We start from the raw sequence: 26,325 nt of genomic DNA, 5'->3' as shown, positions 1-26,325 counted from the left end.
GATGCGTGTTAACTCACAGAATCCTCACAAAACCCACACGGGGCAGCTATTCTTAGCCCCATTTTATAGAAGAGGGAAAGGAGGCTCAAAGCGGTTAAGTAACTTGCCCACGGTCATAAAGACAGTTGGGATTGGAAACCATGCAGTCTGATTCCACGGTACTGCTCTTAACCTCCACATACCCTCTCATGCCCGTACCGCGCTTTATGAGGGGCAGGTGCCCAGAGAAGATACTCATTGCCTAACAATCCCCACTTAGTAAGTGGTAATGTCCTGACAGCGGTTCCCTAAGTGAATGAATGTGGCCTGGGACCCTGGTACGTGTGTGAGGGAGTCTTTGAGATCATTTTAGGGGGTCCAAAGGTCAAAACTATTTTCATAATACTACCAAGATGCTATTGTCTTTTCTGCTCTAATTCTCTAATGAGCGTACAGCGCAGTTTTCCAGGGGTTATATGACCTATGATGCCATCGCCGCCATGGCTAACAGAATGTATGTTTGTGTATTCTTGCATTCTAAAGTTTTTGTGTTAATTTCTTGTTTGATGGATATCAGTGGCTAAAACCCACATAAACAAAAGGGTTTTAGAGGTCTGCAATGATTTTGGAGAGAGTAAAGGGGTCCTGGGACTAAAAAGTTTGAGAATCACTAGGAAAGAAAAAGGAGATATAAATATATATATAATAATATAATTTCCAACAGTGTTCATTCACATTTATTCAGCACTTGCTGTGGCCACTTTGTGAGGTGCTGGAGGTATGGGGTGTTAGACTGTGTATTGTGACATTCTTTTCCAGGTTTTGATGGTCGATCTCAACTTACAAGTCTTCAGCTTTGGGTGATTCACGCTTACAGCTCTTTGCCGTTTACACCCATGTTACAGTCTTGGCCAGCAGTGCATAAACATGTGTTGCCCAGACAACTCTGAGGAAATGGATACCAGCCTTGAATACTGAAGAGAAACCAACTTCTTTGTATCAGAGAAATTTATTTTTAAAAACTTACCAAATGACACTAACTTTTTTTTTCAAGAAGCTCTTCAAAGAAGCCTGTCAAAATCTAACTTCTCCCCAGAGAAGGGTCATTCTGAATCGTGCTACTCTGATGAAGTAGCCCTTCTTCCGATTTGGGAGGGCTAAGATAATGAAGATAGTATGAAGTACAGCATGAGAGCTCGACATGGGGCACTATGATATTGTGCTGCTGTACACACAGGTTAATGTGATTTGTTACTGTATTACTCCACTTAATTGCTTTTCATAGACTTTAGAAAAGATTGATGCTGAAAATCATACACCATTTGTATTTAGTTAAATAACTGATGAAGTAGGTTTTCTGTATTCATATCATCCTGGGTACCATTTCTCTGTTCAGGAACAGAACTCCCTCATAACCCTAGGTTCTATGGGAAGATCAGAGTCGATGTTGCTCATGATGCCCTTTCCAGGAACATAACCTTTGCTATGAGAGGTTTGTCCTTTCCCTCAGCACTCAGAATGTTAGCAACTCTACTTCCTGCTCTAAGAAACGGAGGCCAACTACAATTTGTTGATATTTTGGAATAAGTTCATTTTTTTCCCCCACCTACGATCCATCAAGTGACTGCTGAGTGTTCTGAAACAGAGTGGTTATTGGATAAATTATGTGACATGGCTTTTATCACTGGTAAAGGAAAAAAAAAAAAACCCTGTGGAACAGAGAGGTCTAAGAAATCACATGTTTCACTGTTATAAGTTGTCTAGAGCATGTGATGCCAAAAAGGGACTAAAAAGAAAAGGGTAGACTCATATTAAATAGGTTGAAGAGATGGCATGCTATTCCCCCTGAGCCCCGCAGACTTTGATCCTACCTTCTGATGTCCTGGGAAAGCACCAAGTCTTATTTCAGCATCAACAAACCCTTCTTCGTCCAATGACACAACCTCACCATTACCTCCATCTTTCCACTTTGGAGACGTCAGGTTATGGACCAGTTTAATTGCTACTGACTTGTGCACAGTGTTTGTATTTGCCCAGTATATTCCAATTTGAAAAGGCTCCTAGAAGAATAATGCCTCAATTATAAAGTATTTTTCTTAACTTTGATAGTTTTACCTCAATTCACAGGAATTTTTTTATATTATATAATAAGTCTACTTAAGCAACCAAATCCCTTTATGAGTTTTGTTTTTGTTTTTGTAATGGCAACATACATTTTATTTTAGTTCTCAGAGAAGTGTTTTCTTTCATTCACAATGGAATTCATATTTATGGAAGGGGAAAAAAGACCCCCAACCCAAACTGTGGCTCCCCTATAAATAACAAAGACTTAAAAATGGAGGGTTTCATTTCATTTGACTAAAGAATAATATGCAACCTTAGGTACATGTAGGTCAACATTCCAATTCCATAAGGTAACATCATCTGATTATTAAAAAAAAAAAAAACCACACAGGAAAAATGCAATTGAATAAAGATGTTCATGAACTAGAGCTCAAAAAAAGGACTCTTCAATTGTTCCCCACCAGGAAAGCATTTTATTTAGGAGTTCCTTGCATTCTATTTTCTTACAGATTTATGTGCTTTCTTGAAATGGGTTAGCCTTATCAAGAAAGTTCTCTTGTGATGGAATATAGTCTTGCTGTGAAATTCTGTTTTACATTAGGGTCCCTCCCCCGACCCCCGCCACCACCAATGCCAGTAATGACTCCATATTGTTATTATCAACAATTGGGTGGACATCCATGATTATAGACATCTAGGTCCACTTATAAGGGAAAAAGGGCCCTGACAAAAATAGTTGCTCAGAAATCCTCAATTTTACCCACCTTGCAGATCTCTGAGAATTTCTGTAAGAACCACAAGTCTATCTAGGGAGCGGGTTAGCAGAGAATATGGCTCTATATCCTTAACATACCCTGAGTAGGCCAATCCTAATGCTTGTCAAATATCCTGTACACAATGAAAATGAAAATGTAACTAGTACAAGTTATCAAATTTAATGGTAACTCAAGCATGAATTCTGCTGATGGGGAAAAAAAAAGACATCTGAGATGTCTTTGAATATCAAAGAACATTCCATACCCCTTACATATGCATCTAAGAGTACAGTTTTCTACAACTGATTCTGTTAGGAATATAAATGCGACCTCAGAATAAAGGCTAGTTGTTGAAAGAAAAGAATTCATATTAGCTAAAAAAAAAAAAAACTTACAGTACCTGAAAATTAGGAGGGATAATAATTTTGCCAGCAGGAACCTGTAGAACAATCTTCTCTCCTTCAAACAGCCAGAGGTCCCACTTGGACTGATTGATAAGCAGGGCCCAGGGTAGAAGCTCTATCAACAAGGTTCTAACATATGGCTTCCAGACTGACAGCTTCACTCGCATTGGGCTATCCCACTGACTCAGCTGTTCATTCCTGTTCCAAATAGCACATCCAAGAGACTCAATGAAATACGATGACTTCAGTATTCATGAAATATGTTTAAGGATTCCAGACACACAATGCTCTTGTATGACACCTCTTCACACTAGAATCATCCAATGCTGAATTTGCATTCAGGAGAAACTTCTCATGCAATTATGTTCTAGATTATGAGCAAAGCAGTCCATAAATAAAATATATCTACCCAGATGATAAAAGGTCATATTCTGATATATGCATGCAAATATCTTTTTAAAACACCTTTTGGGGCGCCTGGGTGGCTCAGTCAGTTAAGTGGCTAACTCGATTTCGGCTCAGGTCATGATCCCAGAGTCCTAGGATGGAGCCCCGTGTCAGGCTCCACGCTCAGCGGGGAGTCTGCTTGAGATTCTCTCTCTCTCCCTCTCCCTCTGCCCCTCCCCTTGCTTGCCCTCTCTCACTCTCTCTCAAATCAATCTTTAAAAACCTTTTATGGTATCTAACATTTTGGTGAATGGTCATTTATTAATATTGAGAAATGTTTGTAGAAAAAGATTCTGGAGAACATTACCTGTCAGAATCCTTTTTATTATAGGGCCACGTGGGTTGAAGGGACTTTTCTGGCCCATAGAATTCGTCAAGGATCTGATTAACTGTGCCTCCAGGGTGTATCTTGGTGGCTATTTGCTTAATGAGGGAGGTTGAGATAGGAATGGCACAGTGGGAAGGATCGTCTTCTTCTCTAGGAAATGGAAAAGAAAAAACAGGAGTAAGTATCAGGTTTCTAAGGTGATATACAATTTATTGAAAAAAATCGAACTATAGATATATTATAGACCAATACCTTTTTTGACACTGAGTCAATTTTTGGGGATTTAGGGATTGGTGACGCAGTTTTTGGATGGTCCGGGCCCTGGCCCCTTCTCCCTGTGCCCGCCCCCCACATGCCTGGGTGAGAGCTCTAGTCATCTCTTCTTCCACTAGAGAAATTATGTGTCAGTTAAATTTTCCAATCCCTCTTGTTTATATCTAAGTTTAATGAAAGACGCTGAATTTTATCCAAAACCATTGAAGAGGATAAGAGAACACTAGGCAGGGCAACTACAAAATAACATTCTCATAAGATAAGGATTCATGCAAAAAATTCTGTCCTCCTTCTTTCCCCTCAATAGTATAAAGTTGCTTTTCTTCTGAATCTCTCCTAGGAAAACGGAGGGACTCTTCCAGTACCTTGCTTGAAATGTTAGGTGATGCACAAGGTCAGGTTCTATGTTTTGCAGTGGTTTTTCCTGTCCTTTTCCTGGAATAATTTGTGTTTCACTCAATCCCAGACTCCTTTTCTCCAAATGTATGATAATGGGGTCTGGAAGATGACTCCTCATGATAAAGAGAGGGCTGAACACAATCTATAAAAATAAAAGGACAGAAAAACTTCCATGTTTGCTTTGTTGCAGTACCCCAGCTGTTTGATGCTGAAACGAACTTGCAGTAAATCTCTTCCCTGGGTCACTCTGACCTTAATTTATTTCAGAACAGGAAAGGTCAGAGTCATATACCATATTTTAGGGTTGGAAATCACTCACCATTCGTTGTTGCACTTGAGAGTTGGGTTCTAATGTCAAAACTGTGCACCAGACATAAAAAATGGAGCTGTTTGAAGATGGCACCTGCACATGAGGTACAAAAGGCTTCCATTAAATACTGAACAGTTTACTAATTAATCAAAATGAGGCGCAGATATGTCAGGGTGGAGGATTAAAAAGTTTAAAGTTATAGAAAAAAGCCATTAAAAACAGAGAATAAGCAAAACCAGACTTCATTATGGCATAAACTGAATGTGCAGTGAGTCAATGAGGCCAATGCTTTCTTTTTTGTTTTCTTAAGAATTTTTTAACTTATTCATTTGAGACAGAGAGATACAGAGAGAGAGAGAGACAGAGAGAGAGAGAGAGAGCAGGAGCAATGGGGAGAGGCAGAGGGAGAGGGAGAAGGAGACTCCCTGCTGAGCAGGGACGCCGACGTGGGGCCTGATCCCAGGACCTGGAGATCATGAGCCGAGCCGAAGGCAGATGCCCAACCGTCTAAGCCACTCAGGCGCCCCAAGGCCAACGCTTAAAGACAAAGGCATTTGTATGAGGAGAGACTAATACAAGACTGGGTGGGAGAAGAGAGGGGAGGATTTGTCTCTCATGGCAAGGAAAGTGATGATGGTGGAATGGGAGGAAGAGACAAAAAAGGAACAGACAGTTGCAAAGATTCTCAAGTGGGCAGGACACACCCTCCCCTCCCCTTTTCCCTGTACCCCCACCCTAAGCCCTGGAGCATCAGGATTTTTCTCAAGATATAACTTGCCTCCACCTGAAAGGGGTAGCATCTTGGCTCTAAAAACTAATGGAACTGATACAACAGCTGTATTGTTGTGGGATGGGAGGAAACTGTTTGAGAAGCAATATTCAAAGTTTTTTTTATCTTATTTCAGATCTCCCTCTTTTGTACAGGTCATTTTTTAATTAAAGCGCTGTACTGAATAAAGAGCACAAGGAGAAATTTTTAATTTTAAAACTGCTGTATTCCAGACTGTCCTACTTTTCATACCTGAATGACAATGCTATACTCAGGGGACTTTGAGTCCAAGCACACATCTCTTGACCAATCTTCATCTCCTTTGGCCTTCACACACAACTCTGTCAGTTCACTGTTTTCTAGTATGTATGAAGGCAATTTCTGTTTGGCTGTGAGGCAGTCAAAATGTTCTCGAATCACAGCTTGTCCATCTTGACCAATGTAATGCTGAACGACTCTTAGTTCTATGCTTTGAGACAAGTAACTACAGATGATCTGTCTTCCACAGATGATAATCTAAAAGATAATAAACAAAGGTTCATCCATTCAGATTTCATGAACTGGTAACACGTTAATTGTTCAGAAAGAATCGACTATGTTGGTTTTAATGGAAAGAACATGAAGCCACGAGCCTATTTCGAGCACACAGGAAGAAAGGCTTGGGAGGCGGGAGGGACTTTGCTTTGGTCATGCTGAGTTTATGGCAGTCAAAGGACAGGCACATGCAGGGTCCGCAGCCTGGGTGGGTGCTTGAGAGCGAGGGGGGGCTGGAGATAGCAGACCTATGGAATGAAAGCCTTGCAAATGTGCACAGACAGAAAACAGCTGACTTGGAAAAGAGCTGGAGGCTTAAACCAGCAACTGACCAACAGTTTAGGGGCCCACTCAGGGCAAAGAGCCAGGGAAGGGGCCTGGGAAGAAGGGGCCAAGGAGTATGGAGGTAAACTAGGGGAAGCTGAAGCCCTGAGAAGAGACCCACCAGGAGGTGGTAGTCAGTGATGTCACATATGTGGCAGTCACAAAGGACGGGGGCTGAGCACAAGACTTCAGCTCTGGTGGCTGAGAGGCCAACTGGCGATTTATCTATTTCCAAGGCTGGTTTCCAAGGGTATCTTGGCAGTCTTATGCAATAAGAGATCACTTTATAAACTGATAACACAAACAACTTTTGCCTAATTATTGTTTATTTTATTCAGGCTTTCTCATAGAGTAGAAGCATGTGGCTTTGTAAAACACACAGAATGATCCAAAAACTCATGGATCACCCAATTTTTCATCCAGCTAAGAGTACAGTTCACAGTAGGCATTAAGAAATATCTCTTAAATTGGTTGAAATTGAAAAGATAATGCAAAATTTATTCCTATGCAGTGAATCCTTCTGTAATACAAATATTCACCATGACTGGAAAACACAGGACTTCCACATACTGGATATTCTTATTTATAATATTTTTCTCCAGATTATAAAAATTGTAATCACACACACACACACACACACACACACACAAACACACACCCATATATATGTGGTTTACTTAAAGGTCTAAGCATGTGATGGTTAATTTTATGTGTCGACCTGTATGGGCCACGGGCTGCACAGATACTTGGTCAAGCATTATTCGGGGTGTGTCTGTGAAGCTGCTTCTGGGTGAGGTTAATATTTGAATTGGTAAACTGAGTAAAGCAGCGGGCCCTCCCCTAATGTGGGTGGGCCTCATCCTGTCAACTAAAGATCTGAATAGAACAAAGAGCCTGTGTAAGAGGGACTCCTGCCTGACTGAACTGAGACATTGGTCTTCCCTGGCCTTTGGACATGGACGAAAAAAAAATCAGCTTTTCTTGGGTCTTTAGCCTACCGGCTTTCAGGCTGGAACTACATGTAAGCTCTTCCGGGTTTCAGCCTTCACGACTGTGTTTAAAGTAATTTAAAATAGATCTCTCCCGCTCTTTCTCTGCATACATATGTACATACATAGACACGTAGAGGCATGAGCGTACACACACACCTATTACAAAGCATTTTTACCAATTCACTCTTTCATTCTCACAGCAACCATATAAAATAGGTGCTACTAGGACTCGTCATCTTAACAAGGGAAAAACAGAGGCACGGGGATGTTGGATAACTTGCCTGATGTTACCCAGACTCTCTGGCCCAGAGTCTGTGTTGATAATCACTCTGAAGGTCTGTCTTTCATAATATTAATACCTACTAATTAAGAAAACCCAGAAACTATAAAAAAGAGAATAAACACTGCCCATCATAATGTAAATGTGGCAGATGCCACTGGTTCTATTCCAAAGAGGTGGTCCCTCCTTCTCCCTGGTTATTAGTAACCCTGATTTGGTTCAGGTCTCAAAACGCAGCAAAGTACTCAGGGCATGTGGATACCTCCATGGCCCCCAGAGTCTGTGTCATAATTGGCACAAACTAATCCTTGTAATTCCATTCTCCTTTTGCCAATGATTACTTGAGGGGTGAACACGGGGCACTGTTTGGCTAAGAATATGAAAAGGGAAGACTGCTAAAAGGCTAAAGATTTTACTCCTTGATAAGGGAGACAATTTGAGAAGAGAAAGCCCTGCTTCTTGTCTGTCATGGAAGATGTTATGAGAGGATATATATGTGGACATGTAGCTTTTGTGGCCATCTTGAGACAAAAAAGGTAAATCTAAGAGGCTAGCAGAGAAGCAGATATAGCACTGAGTGGCTTAATTAACCAACACCTAACCTGCCTTCTTCCTTCTTATTACATGAGATAATAAATGTAAAAATAGGAACAATAATAGCATCTATACCTCATTAGCTTACTGTGAAGATTAAAAAGCCTATTTTGTTACTTCAAATTCAAAACACCCAAATGAATGCATTTTCTTTTAAAGATTTTTATTTATTTGACAGAGACACAGCGAGAGAGAGAACACAAGCAAGGGGAGTGGGAGAGGGAGAAGCAGGCTTCCCGTCGAGCAGGGAGCCCGATGCGGGGCTTGATCCCAGGATCCTGGGATCATGACCTGAGCCGAAGGCAGATGCCCAATGACTGAGCCACCCAGGCGCCCCTGGATACATTTTCATATGTGATTAAGAGTACTTTGTAAACATCACTATAAGTCAACTATTATTTATACAAATAAATATGATTATTTATGAATGAACTATTATTTAGTTCATTATAAACCTGCTACATTGATAGACCAAAAATTAAATGTCATTATTGTTTCAGTACATTAGCTGAACAGTGAAGTTTAGCATTTAAAAAAATTTTTTTTGTTATGTTAATCACCATACATTACATCATTAGTTTTTGATGTAGTGTTCCATGATTCACTGTTAGCGTATAACACCCAGTGCTCCATGGGGTACGTGCCCTCTTTAATACCCATCACCGGGCTGACCCATCCCCCCACCCCCCTCCCCTCTAGAACCCTCAGTTTGTTTCTCAGAGTCCATCGTCTCTCATGGTTCCTCTCCCCCTCCGATTTCCCCCCCCTTCATTCTTCCCCTCCTGAAGTTTAGCATTTTCTTAAACATTTATTTTCCAACTATCTATTCCTTTGACTTTTCTTTAGAAGGAGCACATCTGTTAAAACCAAGCTGTGCTTAACTGTTATATCACTCGTAGGCGCTCTGACCATTATAATCTTTTAAAACAATGTTTTCTCAATAACAAACACAGAAGTCAACTGAACCATGAGTCCTGAGTTAGCAGGCAAGCTTTCCTTCAGCACATGCTAGGAGTGCACATAGGCACTCATGGTTAAGTCTTATGAGGCCTTAGCATCGTCTAACTTTAAGTAAACACGTGAAAGCTCTGAGGCAGTATTTCATTCTGTTCTTCCTCTTGATGCGCCCAGGCCTGGCAATGTATACACACTGCTCTTGCTTCAGAACCTTTGGGCCCCACGAAATTTAGGAGAGAATTCTGCTGTCTCTCAGAAACCACAGAATTTCTGCAACCATCTGGGACTCACTTTGTCTAAAGACAAAGATCCTCTTGGTGGGTTTTTATAGTTTCATTTTCAACTATAAAGCCTATTAAATAGGCTTTCAAATTTGATAAAAAGAAAACCCTTAAAAGTGGCCAGGGAGAGAAGGCTACTTAGATGAAGGAAAATCCAAAATGGCTACTCCTCGGAATGGTGTTCTTCATAGCTGCTCCCACGCAGGATTCAGTGAGAGCCATGTCTGCTTTTCTTCAAAGTGGCAACACTTACAATGCCTTTATTTTGAAAATTACGGTTAGAATTTCAAGATTAATTTATCAGTTGAAGACAGCTACTTAATTTTTTTTAATGTAGGGTTTCTCTTTAATACACATTTCCAGGTTTCACACTAATTCTCCTCTTTCCCCAAAGCCACAAAGATGTGTATTGAAGATTTCCACATATGATTTTACTTAGCAGGTTTCAGAACTCTTATTAGATCAGTGCCAAGAAGAATAGCGATATTAAAGAATAACTCCAGAGCACCAGATGCACTGGAAAATGATATCTTTACCCTGATTAAAAGTGTATGTATAAAAGATACAAATATACATACATATGTACATTTACGTTTTTAGAGTGGTAAAGCTTTCCTCAGTGAGGGGATGGGAAACATGGACGTCAATGTGTGTACATGGGTAGCTGTATGATGTACAGAGTTCCTGAGAAATTTTGTATGTGGCCCATTTTCATTCGGTTGGGGACATGGCAGAGGTATAAGAAAGGCAGGGTACAAATAACCCAACCTCATTGTTCAGGAGTGCGTCAGCCAATTCTCCGTCACCCGGGGCCGTGTTAGTGCAGTTAAGGTACATCAGGGAACGAGCTGCACACACTCACCTCCCCAATGGGGCTTGGAAATTAGGCAGCTGTGGTTTACTGCAAATTTCCCAGCCCAGGTGGGGCAGAAGGAAAGAAGCCAAGATGTGAGAGGCAGGAATCCACAAAGCTCTTCTGAAACCTTGATTCCTATCTTCCTTCCCACCCTGGCTAATTGAGGAAATCCTGTGTCTCTGATGTACTCCTACTGGAGCTAATCTGACTTTTAGTTAATCTACCCTGACAATAAAAAAATTAAATCCAACTGAAAGACTAGAAAGGTTTTTCACAACTTTGATATATGTAGCCATTGTTTTGAAGTTGGTGGACTGCTGGACCTTTCAGTATCACTTGGGTTCAGTACAAACCATTTTCCATTTGCTTCTTCCTAGGTTAAAATGAATTGCTGTTTCTGTGTTCTACTTTTCACTGCTCAGCTGAATGTTTAAAATGGCCCTAATTTAGAGCCCAATCTCATCTGGCTATGACAATAAATGTTCAAACTCAAAGTTATAAGTTGTGTGTGCGTGCGTGTGTGTGTGTGTGTGTGTATGTGTCTTCCATGACAATGGGAATGGAAAATGGATTTTGCGAGTTCCCGTGGAAGAAGATGGTACTTCTTTCAGAAAGGTAAATGCAATGGGAGGGTGGCTTATGCTTCCATTATTGATTCCCGGAAAAGTCCCTTCCTGTCTGGCTTACATTCTACTTTTTTTTTTTTTTTTTAATAAGATCATTTGTTACAATAGGATACAAGCAGAGAAAAGTGAGAGGGATTCCCTACAGAAAATAATTACTAAACATCCAAATAACGTTTGGATACCCTGAAATGTAATTTGTCAACAGATGCCTTAAAATCTGAATATTTGACATTACCAGAGAGAATGATTAAAAGGATTCCTTAAACTTCTAATGTACGGAAAATTTTTTGTTAGTCTGATTTGAACCCCTCTCTTCATTAAGATTTTTAAGAAATGCTAATAGTTTGAAAAACTCAAGAGAGTCAGCAGATGGTTGGGACAAATATATATATTTAGTTATTTAAAGGATTAATGTAGCCCTAACAGGATCTGGTGACACAAAACAATGAATTTTGGTTAAAGAATAAAGTACATGTTTTTAGTCTGGGAAGATGTATCAAGTACCACAAAAACATTCACATCCTTTGCACAGGTAATTAAATTTTATAGCAAATTATTTTAAGGACATAGACATTTGGACATACATATGTATACACACAGATATTTAAGGATTTATTATGGCAACAAATTGGAAATTATCTAAAAAGTACAGCAACAAGGGGATGTCTAAATGTGTTTCAACATACCATATGGCAAATTATTATGCAACCATTAAAAAGATAGTTCAGGAATTGTAGATAACATGAGAAAATAAGCATCATATAAAGTGAAAAAAAAAAGTTGAAAAACTAATTATGACCAGATCTCAGGTTGGTTAAAAAATATCTGCATAGAAAAAAAAAAAAAAAGAGCAGAAAAAATACACCAAAGTAGTAACAGTATTTATCTTTGGATGGCAGAAATATGGGTAATTTTCTTTTCTACTTTAGACTCCTGTGTTTTCAGAACTATTTTAAAATAGTTAACATAAAAATAACAACAGTGAACTAATACTTACTAGGTGCTTTCCTTTGTAAAAGGAATATGACACACAGAAAGGTTAAGAAATTTGCCTAAATATTAGGTAATAAATATTAGGGCCAGGAAATCTCTTATAATCGGGGGGGGGGGAAGGTAAGTAACATTTTGTGAGAATTTTTTAAAAAAGGTACTTTTCATGGCCAACTTTTCTAACTTAACAGTATACTGTTGCAATATGTAGTATCTGCTTAGGAACACACTATACATTAATTTATCCCTGAAATTTCATATTATTCCTTGAAGATACATAATATCTATGCAAGAAGGAGGCACTACTGTTTTTTTTTTTTAAGATTTTATTTATTTAGTTGAGAGAAGGAGAGAGAGTGCGTGCATGCGCAAATGGGAAGAGGGGCAGAGGGAGGGGGAGAAAACAGGGCCTCATGGAGCAGGGAACCCGATGCGGGGCTCCATCTCAGGACCCCAAGATCATGACCTGAGCCAAAGTCAGATGCTTAACCGACTGAGCCACCCAGGCGCCCCTAGAAGAAGGCACTACCATAACACAACAAAGTCCAACCAATGTTATGCATGCCTGGGAATATTTCATTATTGTAACTATAGTTTGAGTTATGACAGTGAGTGGGCCAGGCACTACTGTTAAGCACTTCGCATATACAACTGCATTTAATTCTCACACTAACTTTGTGACAAAGGCACTAGTACTCTCCCCATTTGACAGATGAGGAAATTGATTCACAAAGAGGTTAAATAACCAGAAGATCACACAGCTAGCAAGGGGATACACAGCCAGAGTGGCTATGATCTTAACCACCAGTGATATACCATGAAAACCATTTCTCCATGGAGTGACCCTGCCATTCCATTAATTGTTAACTGTTCTAGCAACCATATGCAAAAGAGCTGAATGAACTGGGAAAGTTCAGACCAGAGCCATGGTGGTCAAAGTGTGACCCCTGGATTAGTAGCATCAGTATCACCTGAGAATTTGTTAGAAATACAAATTCTCACGTCACACCCAAGACCTACTGAATCTGGAACTCTGAGGGTGGGACCCAGTAACCTATGTTTTAACAAGCCTTCTAGGTGATGCTGATGTACATGCAAGTTTGAGAACCACTGGTCTAAGGAAAAGGAAGCTAAGCGGAAACTCCTAGCTCCCCTTGTGTTTTTGAAGGGCTGTAATACAGAGGAGAGATAACTTAGTCCTCACCGTAAGTTGTTGCGTACATCTCACAAGTTCTGATGAACGGTAAAAACTGGCCGAATGGTGAGAGATTTGGGCTCAAAATTAGGAAAGAGCTTCATTTAGAGCTGGAAGTAACCAATTATGGAAAGGGCTGCCGTATGAGGAAATGAGCCTCTTATCAACTGGCGTATTCAAATGGATGCTGAATGACCATTTCTTAGGAATGCTGGTGACTGGGAAGGTGGATCAGGCATTCTTGAAAGACCACGAGTGACAGAATCAGAAAACCAGAATGTATTAATTGGGCAGATATTTATTGAGAGCATATCCAAGTAAGACAGTTCTGAGGGCAGTTGAAAGTCAGTGACACATCTTGTTCTTATGACTTTGTAGCTCAAAGCTCACGCTTAGCTAGGCTGGCCCCATCATGAGTCCTAGTAAGACCCATTTGTCCCATATTCCTATTGTTATGTTACACTGCCTACTTGGAATGTCCTCTCTTAATCCAAATTCTACATGTTTCCAAAGCCCAACTTGAGTCATATCTTCTTAGTGCAACCTCTAAATTCCCTTCACATTTACGGTCAGTTGTACACACTGCTGGGTTTATATAAATTTGCAATTTAAGAGCAGAGACTGTGTCACAGGGTTAGTGGCTTTTGTTTCACTCTGTTCCACCGCAGACAATCAATAAATACTCGAGGAATAGTCAGTTCATTGGGAAGATTCTTCTGCTATATTCTTTTCACTTCTGTTGCCCACAATAATGAGAACATGAAGTCTAGCTCCCTGATCAGAAGCAGACCATGAAGATATATGGTACAGGTTTCTACTCTTCACCTCACCACTTGCTTCCGGTCTGCCCCTTGGCACATGGCAATGGACTAGCCCATGTTGCTTGATAAGAAAAGCTCCCCTTTTCCTTTTCCAGGGACTGAGGGCTGTTTCTATCATGTCCGCAGTTCACATAAGCTCTGGATAGACTGTTACAATCCAGATGCAGATGTATATGTTAAAACTCTTATGACAAATCCAGTTATGATGTGTGCAGTAAAGCCAGTTTTCGGATTTTAATACTTCCTTTTTTTATTCTACTCTTGTCATATGTGCCATGCTTGAAAAACATCTTTTAAAAACCACATTTTCACATCTTAAGAACACAAAAAAAGTGTCAGATACTTTTTTCCCCTTTGCAGTCTTAGAACTTCAAAAACAGCCAAAAGGAAGTTTTATAAAATACGTAAAAATATGTGCTGAGAGCTGAGGTTTTATATGCCAAGAGTTAGACTGTAGTGAATTTTTACTGCAGTTAATATTAACTCCTAGGAAAAGAAAGCTTGCTGGAGACCCAGGCTCACTCTGTCATGGGAGGTATCACAACGCTTTCTCGAAGATTATTCTTACGCATATGAGAACCAACTCCTGGTTACCCACTGTTGGATTATCCAGAGTCCCCAACACCCGGGGCTTCTTTCCTTCTTAATAAAGGCCTTTTGGCTATTTCACAGCTCATTAGCACCTCTACCAGAAGGTAGGTGGTGACAGGGAGAAGAGGTGAAACTAAAATCAGTAAATTTTACTGCTCGTTAGCAGCTCTTGTAAAAGATGTGGGACAAAGGGTTTGAAGCCATCATCATCCTCAGGATCATCAACAAGCACGTATGAAGTGCTCACGTGCAGGGCAGCAGTAGGCACACAAAGGCATACCACTGCGGGTCTTTTAATTATTAATTATTTTCATTTCTTTCAGTTCAGCTTCCATGAATTTTGTGAAAGAATTAAGAGCTGTCTGGGTCACGAACACAAGGAACTCACCTGTTTTTGCACGCCGCTGAGTTGCCGAACCTTGATGATGAGGGAAGCAGTCCGACCCTTGTATTGAATAGTTCTAATAAACGTCCCTGCATGGTCCACACTGAAGGGCTCTGACCAGCGCCAATTGCCCCAACCTTCAATACAGATGTGTAACAGCTGGAGAGAAAGACAATAATCGTCATGATGCCAAAAGTGCCAACAAACATCTAGTCCTAAAATGAAAGTTTCATTGCTGGAAAACCTTCCTACTTGTAATATTTAGCATCTGTTTTCTTTCTAACCTGCATTATTCATCCACTTCCAGCTTATTCAACCAGGCTAAGAATAGCAAATATGCCGCAGAGAGTCAATGTGGTTTTCCAGATCACATTTTAAACCTTCTTAAAAATAACTGTCCTATCAAATGGTAAAAGGCCTGTTGAACATTTGAGAGAAGACCATTTCATTCATCTGGAGGACAAGAAGGTTGAAATGTGGGATCAAAGAACACTGGTCTTGGCTGGCAGTTTATTCCTGCTTATGGCTAAACAGTAATTAAAGCAACATTTCATTTGTGGCATTATTTTCGACCCTAAGTTGCCATTCCTTATTTTTTTCGTTTGATAAGGAACAAAATAGCAATTCGAGGATGTAGTTCATTCAATATACTCTCTTTATGAGATCACATATATCATATTAGAACTACCTTCAACATTTTGAATATATGAAAAAATGTCTTTGTTCTATTTTTTGCTAGCCATGTATTTATTGTAACGTTTACCAAACGAGTCTCCTGATTCACATTCATATTTATTCACAACAGTATTGCCACTTGTGGTAATATTTATATTTCTTTCATGATCATCAAATATTTTCTATTTCCACTCCTACTTCCTAAATGCAGCGAAGAAAGTCTGCTTAACTGAACAAGTATTCCAAAACAACATAATTACTGCTTCTTTAGGATACATGTTTAAATGAAAATAAACAGTGTTCTATCCAATTACTAAGCATAAGAAAATAAAACTGACATTTTAGGAAAAACATTTATATAATATACAAACTCACTATTCTCCTTCATATCATATATAATTTTTTAAAAGAACAAAGGCCGTTCATATGAAACATTTTCCCAGTTAACAGAATGAATAAAACTATAAAAACATTGTATAAGAACTATCATAATAGGCCCTTAAAATAAATACATTAAGAATTTACATGGGAACTGTCGTAATAATAAAAGTCTTGACGGAAAGATTATTTTTCAGCTTTAGCATTAGAAGGAGCCTTTAGAAAGTGCCTAAATTAAAACATTTCCCAAGGTCACTAGTCATCACAATACGATTTTGGTGGCAAGTTAAGGGAGAGTTTTTTGTTTGTTTATTTGAAAATACCATAATAAAAAATTTTTCAAAACCTCCTAACTCATCTCCCTGCTTTTCATATGGGCCCACTCCAGTTCTTTATCCATTCAACTGCCAGTGACCCTGTGAAATCAGAAAGCTATCATTCAGATACTTCTAGAAAAGAAAGCTAACAAGGGGGGAAGAAAAGAAAGAAAGAAAGAAAAGAAAAGAAAAGAAAAGAAAAGAAAAGAAAAGAAAGAAAGAAGAAAAAAAGAAAAAAAATCCCGGACAGCAAATACCTTTAGGAAAAGTTGGTCTTATATACACTCCACAACATAAAAGTACCGGAGTTATCTTTGATCTTTAAATATTAGTTACAGAGAAAAAAAAGAAAAACAATAGTGGTGTTTGGAACCATTTCAGTTTTTTGTAGCAGCAACTGGGAATAAAGCTCAGGGCACACACAAAACTAAAAGAAACAAGAGAGTTGTTTTCTTTGGAGAGACTAGTAGCTGGAAATGACAAAAAAATAATGAGGCAAGGTACTTAAGGTCAAGCTCGGCTGTATTTTTCCTGAAAATTCCACAGCCTCTAAAGAGAGGGTTTAACGTACACAGTGTAATTGGAATTGAGGAGTGTTCACATTTGCATACGAGCTCAGTTTTAGGTAGCGGCTCCCTCTGTGTATACACAGCTTCAACCGACTGAATGTCACCAAGGAATATATGCTGTTGGGTTTCGCTTGGCAGCTATGTGTTCTCAAAATGTTGGGGTAGAGATTTTCTTTGAATTATGAAAATCCAGATACGTCTGGATTTAGTTCACACAGAAAAGTTAGGCGGGAGAAAAACATCACACTTCTCCCCACATGCATCCCTAGTAGAATATTTGTAATGCTTGGTCCACTGTTCAAAGCATCTAAATCACTATTAGATGTATATCATTTATTAAGGAAGGAATTGCATTCCCAAGAGAGAAAACCTACAAAAAGGACCTGAGAAGGCCCAGCACTCCTTTGGTCGTCCTTCCCATGATGTGTCTACTTCAGGCATGAGACAGCAGTGCGGATACTCACAGACATCCACTGAATGGGGGAGGTCTGTTCTGTTGAACTAAACGACTACATTTCACGGCTCCAGGTACTGAACAGTCTCCATTTAAAACAAATACTCATATAGCTAATTTTCTTTCTATCCTGAAGGTACTATAAAATCAGGCATAAAAATGTGAAATTCGTGTTAGACTACTTGATCCTAATGCAATTTCTATCATTCCTCCGATATCTTCTCTTACTCAGTTACTATAAGGAAGCTGATACGCTAGCCACTATGGAGGAAGTAAGGAGGAAGAGCTGTGTCTTTTGTCCTGCAAGAAGCTTACAATCTTATGGGGAAAGGAAAGTATGCATAAATAAATAACAAGAGGCATTAGGAGAGGTACGACATGGTATGGGAATCTTGAGAAAGGACGGCTTGCTCTAGGCTGCGGTGATCAGCAGAGCTTCATGAAGCAGTCGGGGCTCAGAGTTACCACAGGATTTCGACTGGCAAAGATGGTTCTTATCTGGGCCTGGGGACAAGGTGAGATGTGAAAGCCAGAAAGTATGCTTGGGGGCAAAGTTAATAGTCTGGAATGGCTGGAGAAAAGGGAACATGAAAAACAGGTGTGGGGGATGATAAGTTCAGACAGGGAGATCTAGATTGTGGCCAGCACTGATTTACTAAGCAAGGAATTTGTGCTTTATTGAAGAATTAGCAGTTGGCCACTCAAGCCTTCTGTATAGGGTGGCGTGTGTTGAACGGAAGTTAGGAGTGGAGTGCGGAAGGAGGAGAGCAACTGCAATAGTCAGGAGGAGAGGCAAGGTGGGCCAGAAACTTGCAAACCTGGGAGAGATGAAGCAATGGCCTTAGCCAAAAATTCGCTATCCTTTGTTGCCTGGAGCCCATGGTATTTTTATGTTTTCTTATCAACTTGGAAATTTTCTTTCCCTTCTTCTCTCTTAAGTTTCCCTTACTGACTCACTTCCTCTACCAACTTTTCTATTCAGCCTTTTCATTCTTTTTGGCCTACTTAGCTAGTGTCTAATACTTTCCATTGGTGGGGGGGGGGAGTCAAAATAGGAACCACTCTTGTTGGAACTTCTCAGTGGGAACCAAAACTCAGCAATAAGGCAGGTTGTACGGTGGCCACACTTGTTGGAAGATCCCAAGGGGCTACATTTTCCTTTTTTCCCCAGCAGTCTCACCACCTCCCCAGGGTAGCCAGACTGAATTCGCAGGCTGTCCACTGAAGATCTCAAATGGGAGCATCTGCAGCTCTCTGCTCATTTTTTTCCAATACAAAATAAAAGTTAAAACTGAATTACTGATTAGGGACCTGGGGTCAGCTCTCAGGACCACCCACAGTCACCTCCAAAGGGAGAATTCCTGAATCAGTTACGGAGGAAAGAAAAAAAAGATGAAATCTAGGAAAACAGGGTACACCAAGGAAGACAAAGAAAAAGGGATGGCCACATTTTTAAAATTGTATCTTAAATACAAATGAAGGTACCAGATACTAGTCTGTGAACTTTATTTCACTATTCATTTGAAAACTGTTATCAAGATGATTTCTACCCAAATAATGACAAATAAAAAAATCTGTCTTCGGGTTCACTTACACTTTTTTTGCATTTTATAATAATTTAGTGTACAGTAATATGTAATCTTTTTTTTTAAAAGATTTTATTTATTTATTTTGACAGAAAGAAAGAGACAGCAAGAGAGGGAACACAAGCAGGGGGAGTGGGAAAGGGAGAAGGAGGCTTTCTGTGGAGCAGGGAGCCCGACGCGGGGCTCGATCCCAGGACTCTGGGATCATGACCTGAGCCAAAGGCAGACACTTAACGACTGAGCCACCCAGGCGCCCAGTAATATGTCATGTTCCAAGAAGAAACTGAAAATTGAAATAATTTCAAAAATTTTCCCAATCCATTATATTCTTGGTAGAGATTTTAGGTGTTTTAAAAAATTAACATTCGATCCAAGTGAAATAAACTATTAAATATATGTATAATTAATATGTGTTGTTAATATATATATATTAAAGCTTAGGCATCATGTGTATTTTTTAAACTTCTAAACTTATCACTATATCCCAAGTGCCTAGTGAATAGCAGGCATTCAACAGATATTTGTTGAATAAATAAATGAGTGAGGATTATTGAAAAATAACCCAAAGTAGACATTAAAAATTTTGAGTGGTGATATCTGTGCACAAAATATCATAAATTTCAGAATCAAAAAAATATTTAGAAATGATTCCTATTTTTAAAATATTTTTTCCTTTTTGTCTCTCTAGATTTTTAAAATTTTAATTTCAGTGTGGTTAATAGTGTTCTATTCATTTCAGGTGTACAATACAGTTGTGACACCTTGTTAACACAAGGGCTGGGTAGTTGGCTCTTCCACCAAAGGGGAGTTCTTGTAGGCTTTCCCTTATGACTGAATTCAATGAAGGCCACAGATATTGTGCAATCAGCCTAAAACAACCCGTTACAAAAAGGGAACCCTGGCACACTCACAACATATCCGTTAGAATGAAAACTGTAGCTGGAGGGTAGCCCTTGTCAAAAATCTAAGTTTCAGATACTGACAAATCAATTCTACATAGGAATTTCTCATAGGGTGATAATTATACATATGTGCAAAGATTTACCTAGATGGAAGCTTATTCCAGCACTGTTTTAATAATAAAAATTAGGCATTGCTAGGAAACGGATCAAACAAAATATGGTAAAAACAATAAAAGCAATCATTTGTTAGACACGTACTATGTGCCGAGAACTGGCCTCAGAGCTTTTTATAGATTTTCTCATTCATTCCTTAAAACAATCTTACGAGGTAGGTACTTTTGTTCCATTTTACAGATGAGAAAGCAAACGGAGTCGCAGCGAGGCTGACTGAGCTGCTCAGGGCCATGGTGCTGGGAGGGCAGGGATGAGATCTGAACTCAGGTGTGCTTTCTCGGAGTAAGTGGTGCTGACTCTGGGGTGCTTAACCATACTGAGATTGTAGAATCCTCTCAAACTACTGAAGAAAACAATCACAGTACAAAAAAACACTGAGAATATTAGGTAGCAGATTAATGGAAAAAAAGCACATTATAAAAAGATACGTGCAGGACACATTCTGTTTTTGCAAAATGAAGTAGTATTCGTGCCTGTTTCCAGGGGAGAAAATGGCTAGAAATATGCCAGAATGCTAACAGTGGTTATCTTAGGGTCGTGTGTTTTAAGTATTCCTTTGTGTATGTGTTTTGTGTGCTTTTATGTAATTTCCAAATGTCACACTATAAATATGCATTATTTTGCAATCAGATAAACATTAATGTTATTACAAAGAAAAACGTCTAATAGAAAGCATACAGAGCCTGCATTTTAAGGAGAAAGAAATGACACATTTCTATTTTAGTAACTCCATTTCAGCTTCCTGCCTGAAGCTTCCCCATCCGTCCTAGTTGGTGTCACAGCCTTTTCATTTGCCCTGCTGGTGCTTTGCTAAAAAGGGTAACATGACAGTTAGTTCATCTCTGTAGCCTCCGAGCCCCTCCCATAGGGTCTGGTTTGCTCTACTACTTATTCGCATGATCCTTGGAGCTGTTTAATGTAATTATTTGAGCTTTTTCCCCCTAGGGCAATAGGTTATTTTTTCCCCCCAATATAGCAAATATTTTAAGGATCTACATCTACTAAATGTTTACCATAAGCCAAGGAACTAAGCTACACACGGTGGATACAGAGATGAACGAGACACATTATTTGCACTGGAAATTCTCACAATAGAGTGGGAGAAACAGATATTTAACAAGAAAACTTATGCTGTAAAATTTTATGAGAGGAAGGAAAAATTGTTGTAGGACTCCAGAGGTATTCTGCTTGGGGAGTTAAAAGATTGACCAGAGGACATATTTAGTTACGAAAAGAAATAACATGAAAAAACATGTTGAAATAGAATAAATAAAAGATATACAGGACTGTTGTTTCTGATAAACAAAAGCAGGCGACAGCCTAACTTGGAGTGTTTTTTCTGCACAAAATTAATGTCTACAAAGCACACTGACTGCATTATAAATAGGGACAGGTCTAAAAGTAGCAAGCTATAGCTTCAAACCATTTTTGCAAACAAACAACTTCTTGTCCTATTTCTTGTCAATGTAATTTGGAAAATTAACTTTATAGTATGAACTCATCGGCTTACAATCCTCTAATAGCTTTGATCCTAACCTAAATGGAACCACCGAATTTTGATCCTGGAAAGGAAAGAGTCATACTGGAACAAAAATCATCATCTTAGGATGCCAGATCTTGCTCTTGCGCAGCCAGAGGTATGCGCAGGTTCTTAGGGCTGAAGGAGACGTGAGGGTTAGGAAGGGGACCTGCCCATGAGAGAGTGGTACGGAAAGGGAGGCTGAAGAGGCAGGGGACTCTTCATCAGTAGCTGCTGCTTTCCCTCCGGGCATCAGTCGTCAGTAAACACCAGGGAGCGAGGCCTTAGAGACACGGATAGAAAGTAACGGACAGTTTCTTGGGTTGTTTGGTGTCCTGCGCTTCACTACCTCCCTAGTCTTTCTACATCTACAGAGAGACAGTAGCTCCCAGGGAGAAAAAGACTGTGGCAGTACTCTGCTGTATTTATGAGAGGTCATCACGAGATAAACACTACAGAGGAAGACTCAGGAACAACAAAAACAGCTGCGAACAAGGGGAACTGTAGTTTTTCAAAAAATGTGACAATTTGGGGTATCAGAGAAGCATGAAATGGTGTAGGAGAAGGTGTCAGCTCTGTATAACTGAGAAATATTAGGACATGCCAGCTAGGAAATGGGAAATGAGACAGGAATTGACTTTGTCCTTCTGCCCTGTAGCTGGGGATGAGAATAACAATCCCATCATTCCTCAGTGATAACAGAGTCTAACCAAGGACAATCTATATGCCACAATCACTAACAAACACTGAAAATAAGCCGTGCGACTTCTGAAAAAATATCACCAAGCAAAGGGAAGAGAGTATCACCTTAAAAAGTGAGGGGAAAAGAGTAGTTACCATAAACACCTTGTTGCAGAATTCAGGAAAAGAATATCAGGAAAGGTTTTGGTCTTTTTAAAACTTCTTTAAACTGAAAAATAAATGATTTCTGTCAAACTGTAGAAAACCACCGAGAGGAAAGAACAGTCTGGCATATATGGAAAAGAGCCCGAGGTTAAAATAAATAGGTGGTATAAAAAGGTAATTAGATAAAACAATAAATGCAGGAATGTATTTTGCAGAATAATGATTTACGCTGACAGAGCAAACATGAATAACTACTAGGAAAAAAAACTGAAAACCTTTAGAGTTAAAGACAAATATATAAAGACATAGGACAGAAAATAATCACAGGTATGAAAGAAAAACAAAACACACACAATTAATATAAAAAAAGAAATAATTCTATCATCTCCTCCATCTATAAGGCTCTAGAGCTTTAAAACTGCGCATTGCGTCCTTCCATCATATAGTTTATGGTAAATTATTTGAACTTCCATGGGTTAAACAGGATGTCAAATGTCACACATTTTTAGCAAACATTAAGGCTTAATCCACGTTTCAGTGTACGTACAAGCAAATCACAGAATCTTTCTAAAATTAGAAAAGACTCATATTTTATAAGTTACTCTACACAGAAATCCAAATTCAAAAATTTATCATGGTTTTTCACTGTTCAGGCATGAGCCTCTGTGCAGTATCTGGCTAAAAATTCATACTTAGAGAAAAAGAAGTTTAAAAAGAAGTAATAGTAGGACGAATAATTGTGGTACTTCTGACTTACACATTGTCTACAAAACAGTGGGATGCCTCATGTGTATTCTTTGCTGAAAAAATTACTTAAACACAAATTACCTAAATTAGTGAAAAATAATATACTTCAAAACATTGTTTGCAGGAAGATGTCATGAGCAAATTCTCTCATATATTAAAAATATGATTTTATGCATAATTTTTGGGACATAATAATTATAAAATCAGATATAAAGGCACATAGTAAAAAAAAGTATGAAATGACAGGTAGGTTTTGAAGAGATCATTTCGGCATTACACATATATCTTGTTTTCATGTTTCTAAAGGGTGTGAACTTCCCTGTATTTAAAAGACAGGGGACTGAAAAAACATGACACTAATGACTGCCTTCCATGCAGAATTGTCCGGGCCTTTGAGACGGTTCACCCCTGATAACTGCCACAAAGGGTTGAAAAGTGAAAATTCAGAAAAATGTGATATGTATGTGTATGTGTGAGTACAGAAAAGGATGGTTTGTCCATAAAATACGAAGTAATTCCTATTTTCTTTTAAACTAATTAAATAAAATAACAACTTCAACTGCTTAATTGAGTTGCACCAACAGCCAGGAGATTCTGGTGCTGTGCAGATACACTCTTTGGGCAGAATGATAGCTGACGGTCACCATGCTCTTGGTTGGACCCAACTCTTCAGTGGAAGAGAAAAGAGCACGTTGGACAGAAATAAAGAATGATTTAGGTGAGATGAGAAATGGAAACCAGTAAGATAAGAAACAAGAGATACTGTTTAAGAGTCATTCAGGTTTGGAAAAATATTTTGAGTTTGTGAGCCAAGCTGTTTTATTTGTTTGAAAATCAATTTTGACTACATACAAACAATAGAGAAACCCAACCTAAAAAACGCTTTTAAATTGTTCTCAAATGTAACATTCATCATTCAGCAAAATTTACTTTAGTGTGAAATAGAAGTCATGCCAACACGTGTCCTAAGAAAGGATAAAACAGTCTGATGCAATCTTTATTTTTAGTCATCATGGCAATTTAGACAATTATAATTGCTATCCCTAATTTTTAATTAGAAAAAAAAGAAGTCAACAGATGGATATAAAAGAAATCCAAAATTTTCATAGTTATTTATTTTCATTTAACTAAACTGCCTTGCCATACTAAGAAAACATTTTTGTAAAGGTTAAATAAAGTATTTCATGGCAACCGCTGCTTCTCGGTGCCTGTATAACAAGAAACATGAGCCAAAGTTGTGCAAGTGGGTTTGCTTTCCCAGTGAGGGAATGTGGTATCGAAGACCTTGTCCTAAGTCATTTTATCCCCAAGTGTAAGTCAAGCAAGTCAAATATGAACTAATGCCTGAAGGGAAGTCCCTGACTCCAAAAGTATGGATTATTTCACATTTATCTTAAAATCTGCTCTCAGAGTTCTTAAAATTCACTAACTTGGCAAGTCAGGAATTATCATGAGAAATGAAATAATTTCATAACTATGAAGTCATCCAACATTCCATGCATCTGACACTCATTGGGCTTGGCCATGTCTTGGGCATTATTCTGACCTTTAGATAATAAGCTCTTCAATATCCTGTTCAGTATGGAAATAATTAAAAAGTACCACAGTATAATAGGTGTGCCATTGTCTTTAACAGAGTTAATGCTTTTGTTACAGACTTGTGCTAATAGGTTATGATTAGAGACAATCACATTATGTATGCTGAAATCTTTATAACATTCTTAATCAGTATTTCCCATTACTTAAAAACTGCAAAATACCACGCTTTAATGGTCCAGCTGCATTCCCTTTCTCCCAGTACTCTGTATGAAAATTCACATTTAATACTAGTTCAGTAAAGGACCGTTATGTTTAGACATCAAGAATTCACATTTCCAGAGCACGGGCTTGTGAAAAGCCTTTGAGTGTCTTGTAAAAAGCTTAAGGAATCTTCAGTACATTTTTCTCCAAAGCTATATTTCAATATCTAAAATTTATTGCCAGAGGAGGAACAGAGAGACCATTAAGCAGCACCAGCAGTCATTCCTCTGGGTGCTTCACAGCTGAAATAATCCCCAGTTGTTCTTTTTCATGCAGGCTTGTAGAAAACTCCAGAAATCAGCCCTGGGACTGAATAAAGTGCCCTATCACAATCCTATCTTTGCCATTTCAAAGTCTTAAGTAGGTCATACTGCAAATCATTTTTACAAAGAAACTTTGAAAAATACGGGAAAATAAAACTCAGCCCCAAACCTCTGCCTCTCATTTAGAGTGAATGCATTTCCCAACAGAAAATGAAGAAATTCCAAATATGCTCTAGCTCCCAGATACTTAATGACCAAAACTGTCAGGGCCCTATTTACCTCTATTGGTTACTTCACAAGGCCCTCTAAGCTTCCTCAGAGAATGTAAGTCTCTTGGGACTCTCTCATGAAACGGAAATATTTGAGAGAAAAAGGCGAAGGGACAGAGTCTACAGTCTACTATTTTGCTCTTTCAATTACTGCCTAAAACCGAAATAAAGATGCAGTTGGTGGTGACTGGACAGTAGGTTCCGGGTACTCAAATGGAGTCAGTGTTTACAGAATATTTGGGATTAAAATCCTTGCCAGATGGTCCCAAGAAGTGTTTACCTCACTGTTGATTTTAGCTATCTTAATGTCAGCAACAGTAAAAAGAAGCTTGTTCTGCCACTGGGGAGCAAAGGCATACAATCCTTCCTCCCCACATGGAATTGCTAGTTGCAGACAGCTGTGCCCTACACAACAAGGGCGATACCGGAGGTTTCTGGGAATTGACTTCCATGGTTAGAGAGGGAGAAAATGTGTGGTAAAGTTAACTTGAAATGATTTACTTTAAATCGGTAATATTTGGTAACCATACAACGTACTTTTAGCTTATGACAAACAGTAAGAACGCTGGCTGGCTCAGTTGGTAGAGCATGCAACCTAGTTCCTTATTCTTTGGATCTGGCCTAACCCTGTGACTTGCTCTGCCCGAGAAGGTGGCAGGAGATGCTGTGTGA

The 26,325-nt window shown here is 39.0% G+C and overlaps 1 protein-coding gene across 7 annotated transcripts in view; it reads right to left on the bottom strand.

The window, feature by feature from the left end:
- Positions 1-26,325, bottom strand: part of VPS13B (vacuolar protein sorting 13 homolog B) — a 746,502-nt gene that overhangs the window by 48,625 nt on the left and 671,552 nt on the right. For all 7 annotated transcript variants that reach the window (XM_025870900.2, XM_073893015.1, XM_073893019.1 and 4 more), the window contains 7 exons: positions 15,158-15,313; positions 5,981-6,244; positions 4,969-5,052; positions 4,616-4,791; positions 3,957-4,127; positions 3,199-3,400; positions 1,851-2,039 (listed from right to left, as the gene is read on the bottom strand). In XM_025870900.2, the coding sequence (XP_025726685.1) occupies positions 1,851-2,039; positions 3,199-3,400; positions 3,957-4,127; positions 4,616-4,791; positions 4,969-5,052; positions 5,981-6,244; positions 15,158-15,313 (1,242 nt within the window). The remainder of the gene's footprint in view (positions 1-1,850; positions 2,040-3,198; positions 3,401-3,956; positions 4,128-4,615; positions 4,792-4,968; positions 5,053-5,980; positions 6,245-15,157; positions 15,314-26,325) is intronic.

Source organism: Callorhinus ursinus, unplaced genomic scaffold, assembly GCF_003265705.2.
Source record: "Callorhinus ursinus isolate GAN/ISIS: 27379988/994484 unplaced genomic scaffold, GSC_fseal_2.0 scaffold5, whole genome shotgun sequence".
Taxonomy (NCBI): Eukaryota; Metazoa; Chordata; class Mammalia; order Carnivora; family Otariidae; genus Callorhinus; species Callorhinus ursinus.
This window is presented reverse-complemented; position numbering and strand designations above follow the sequence as displayed.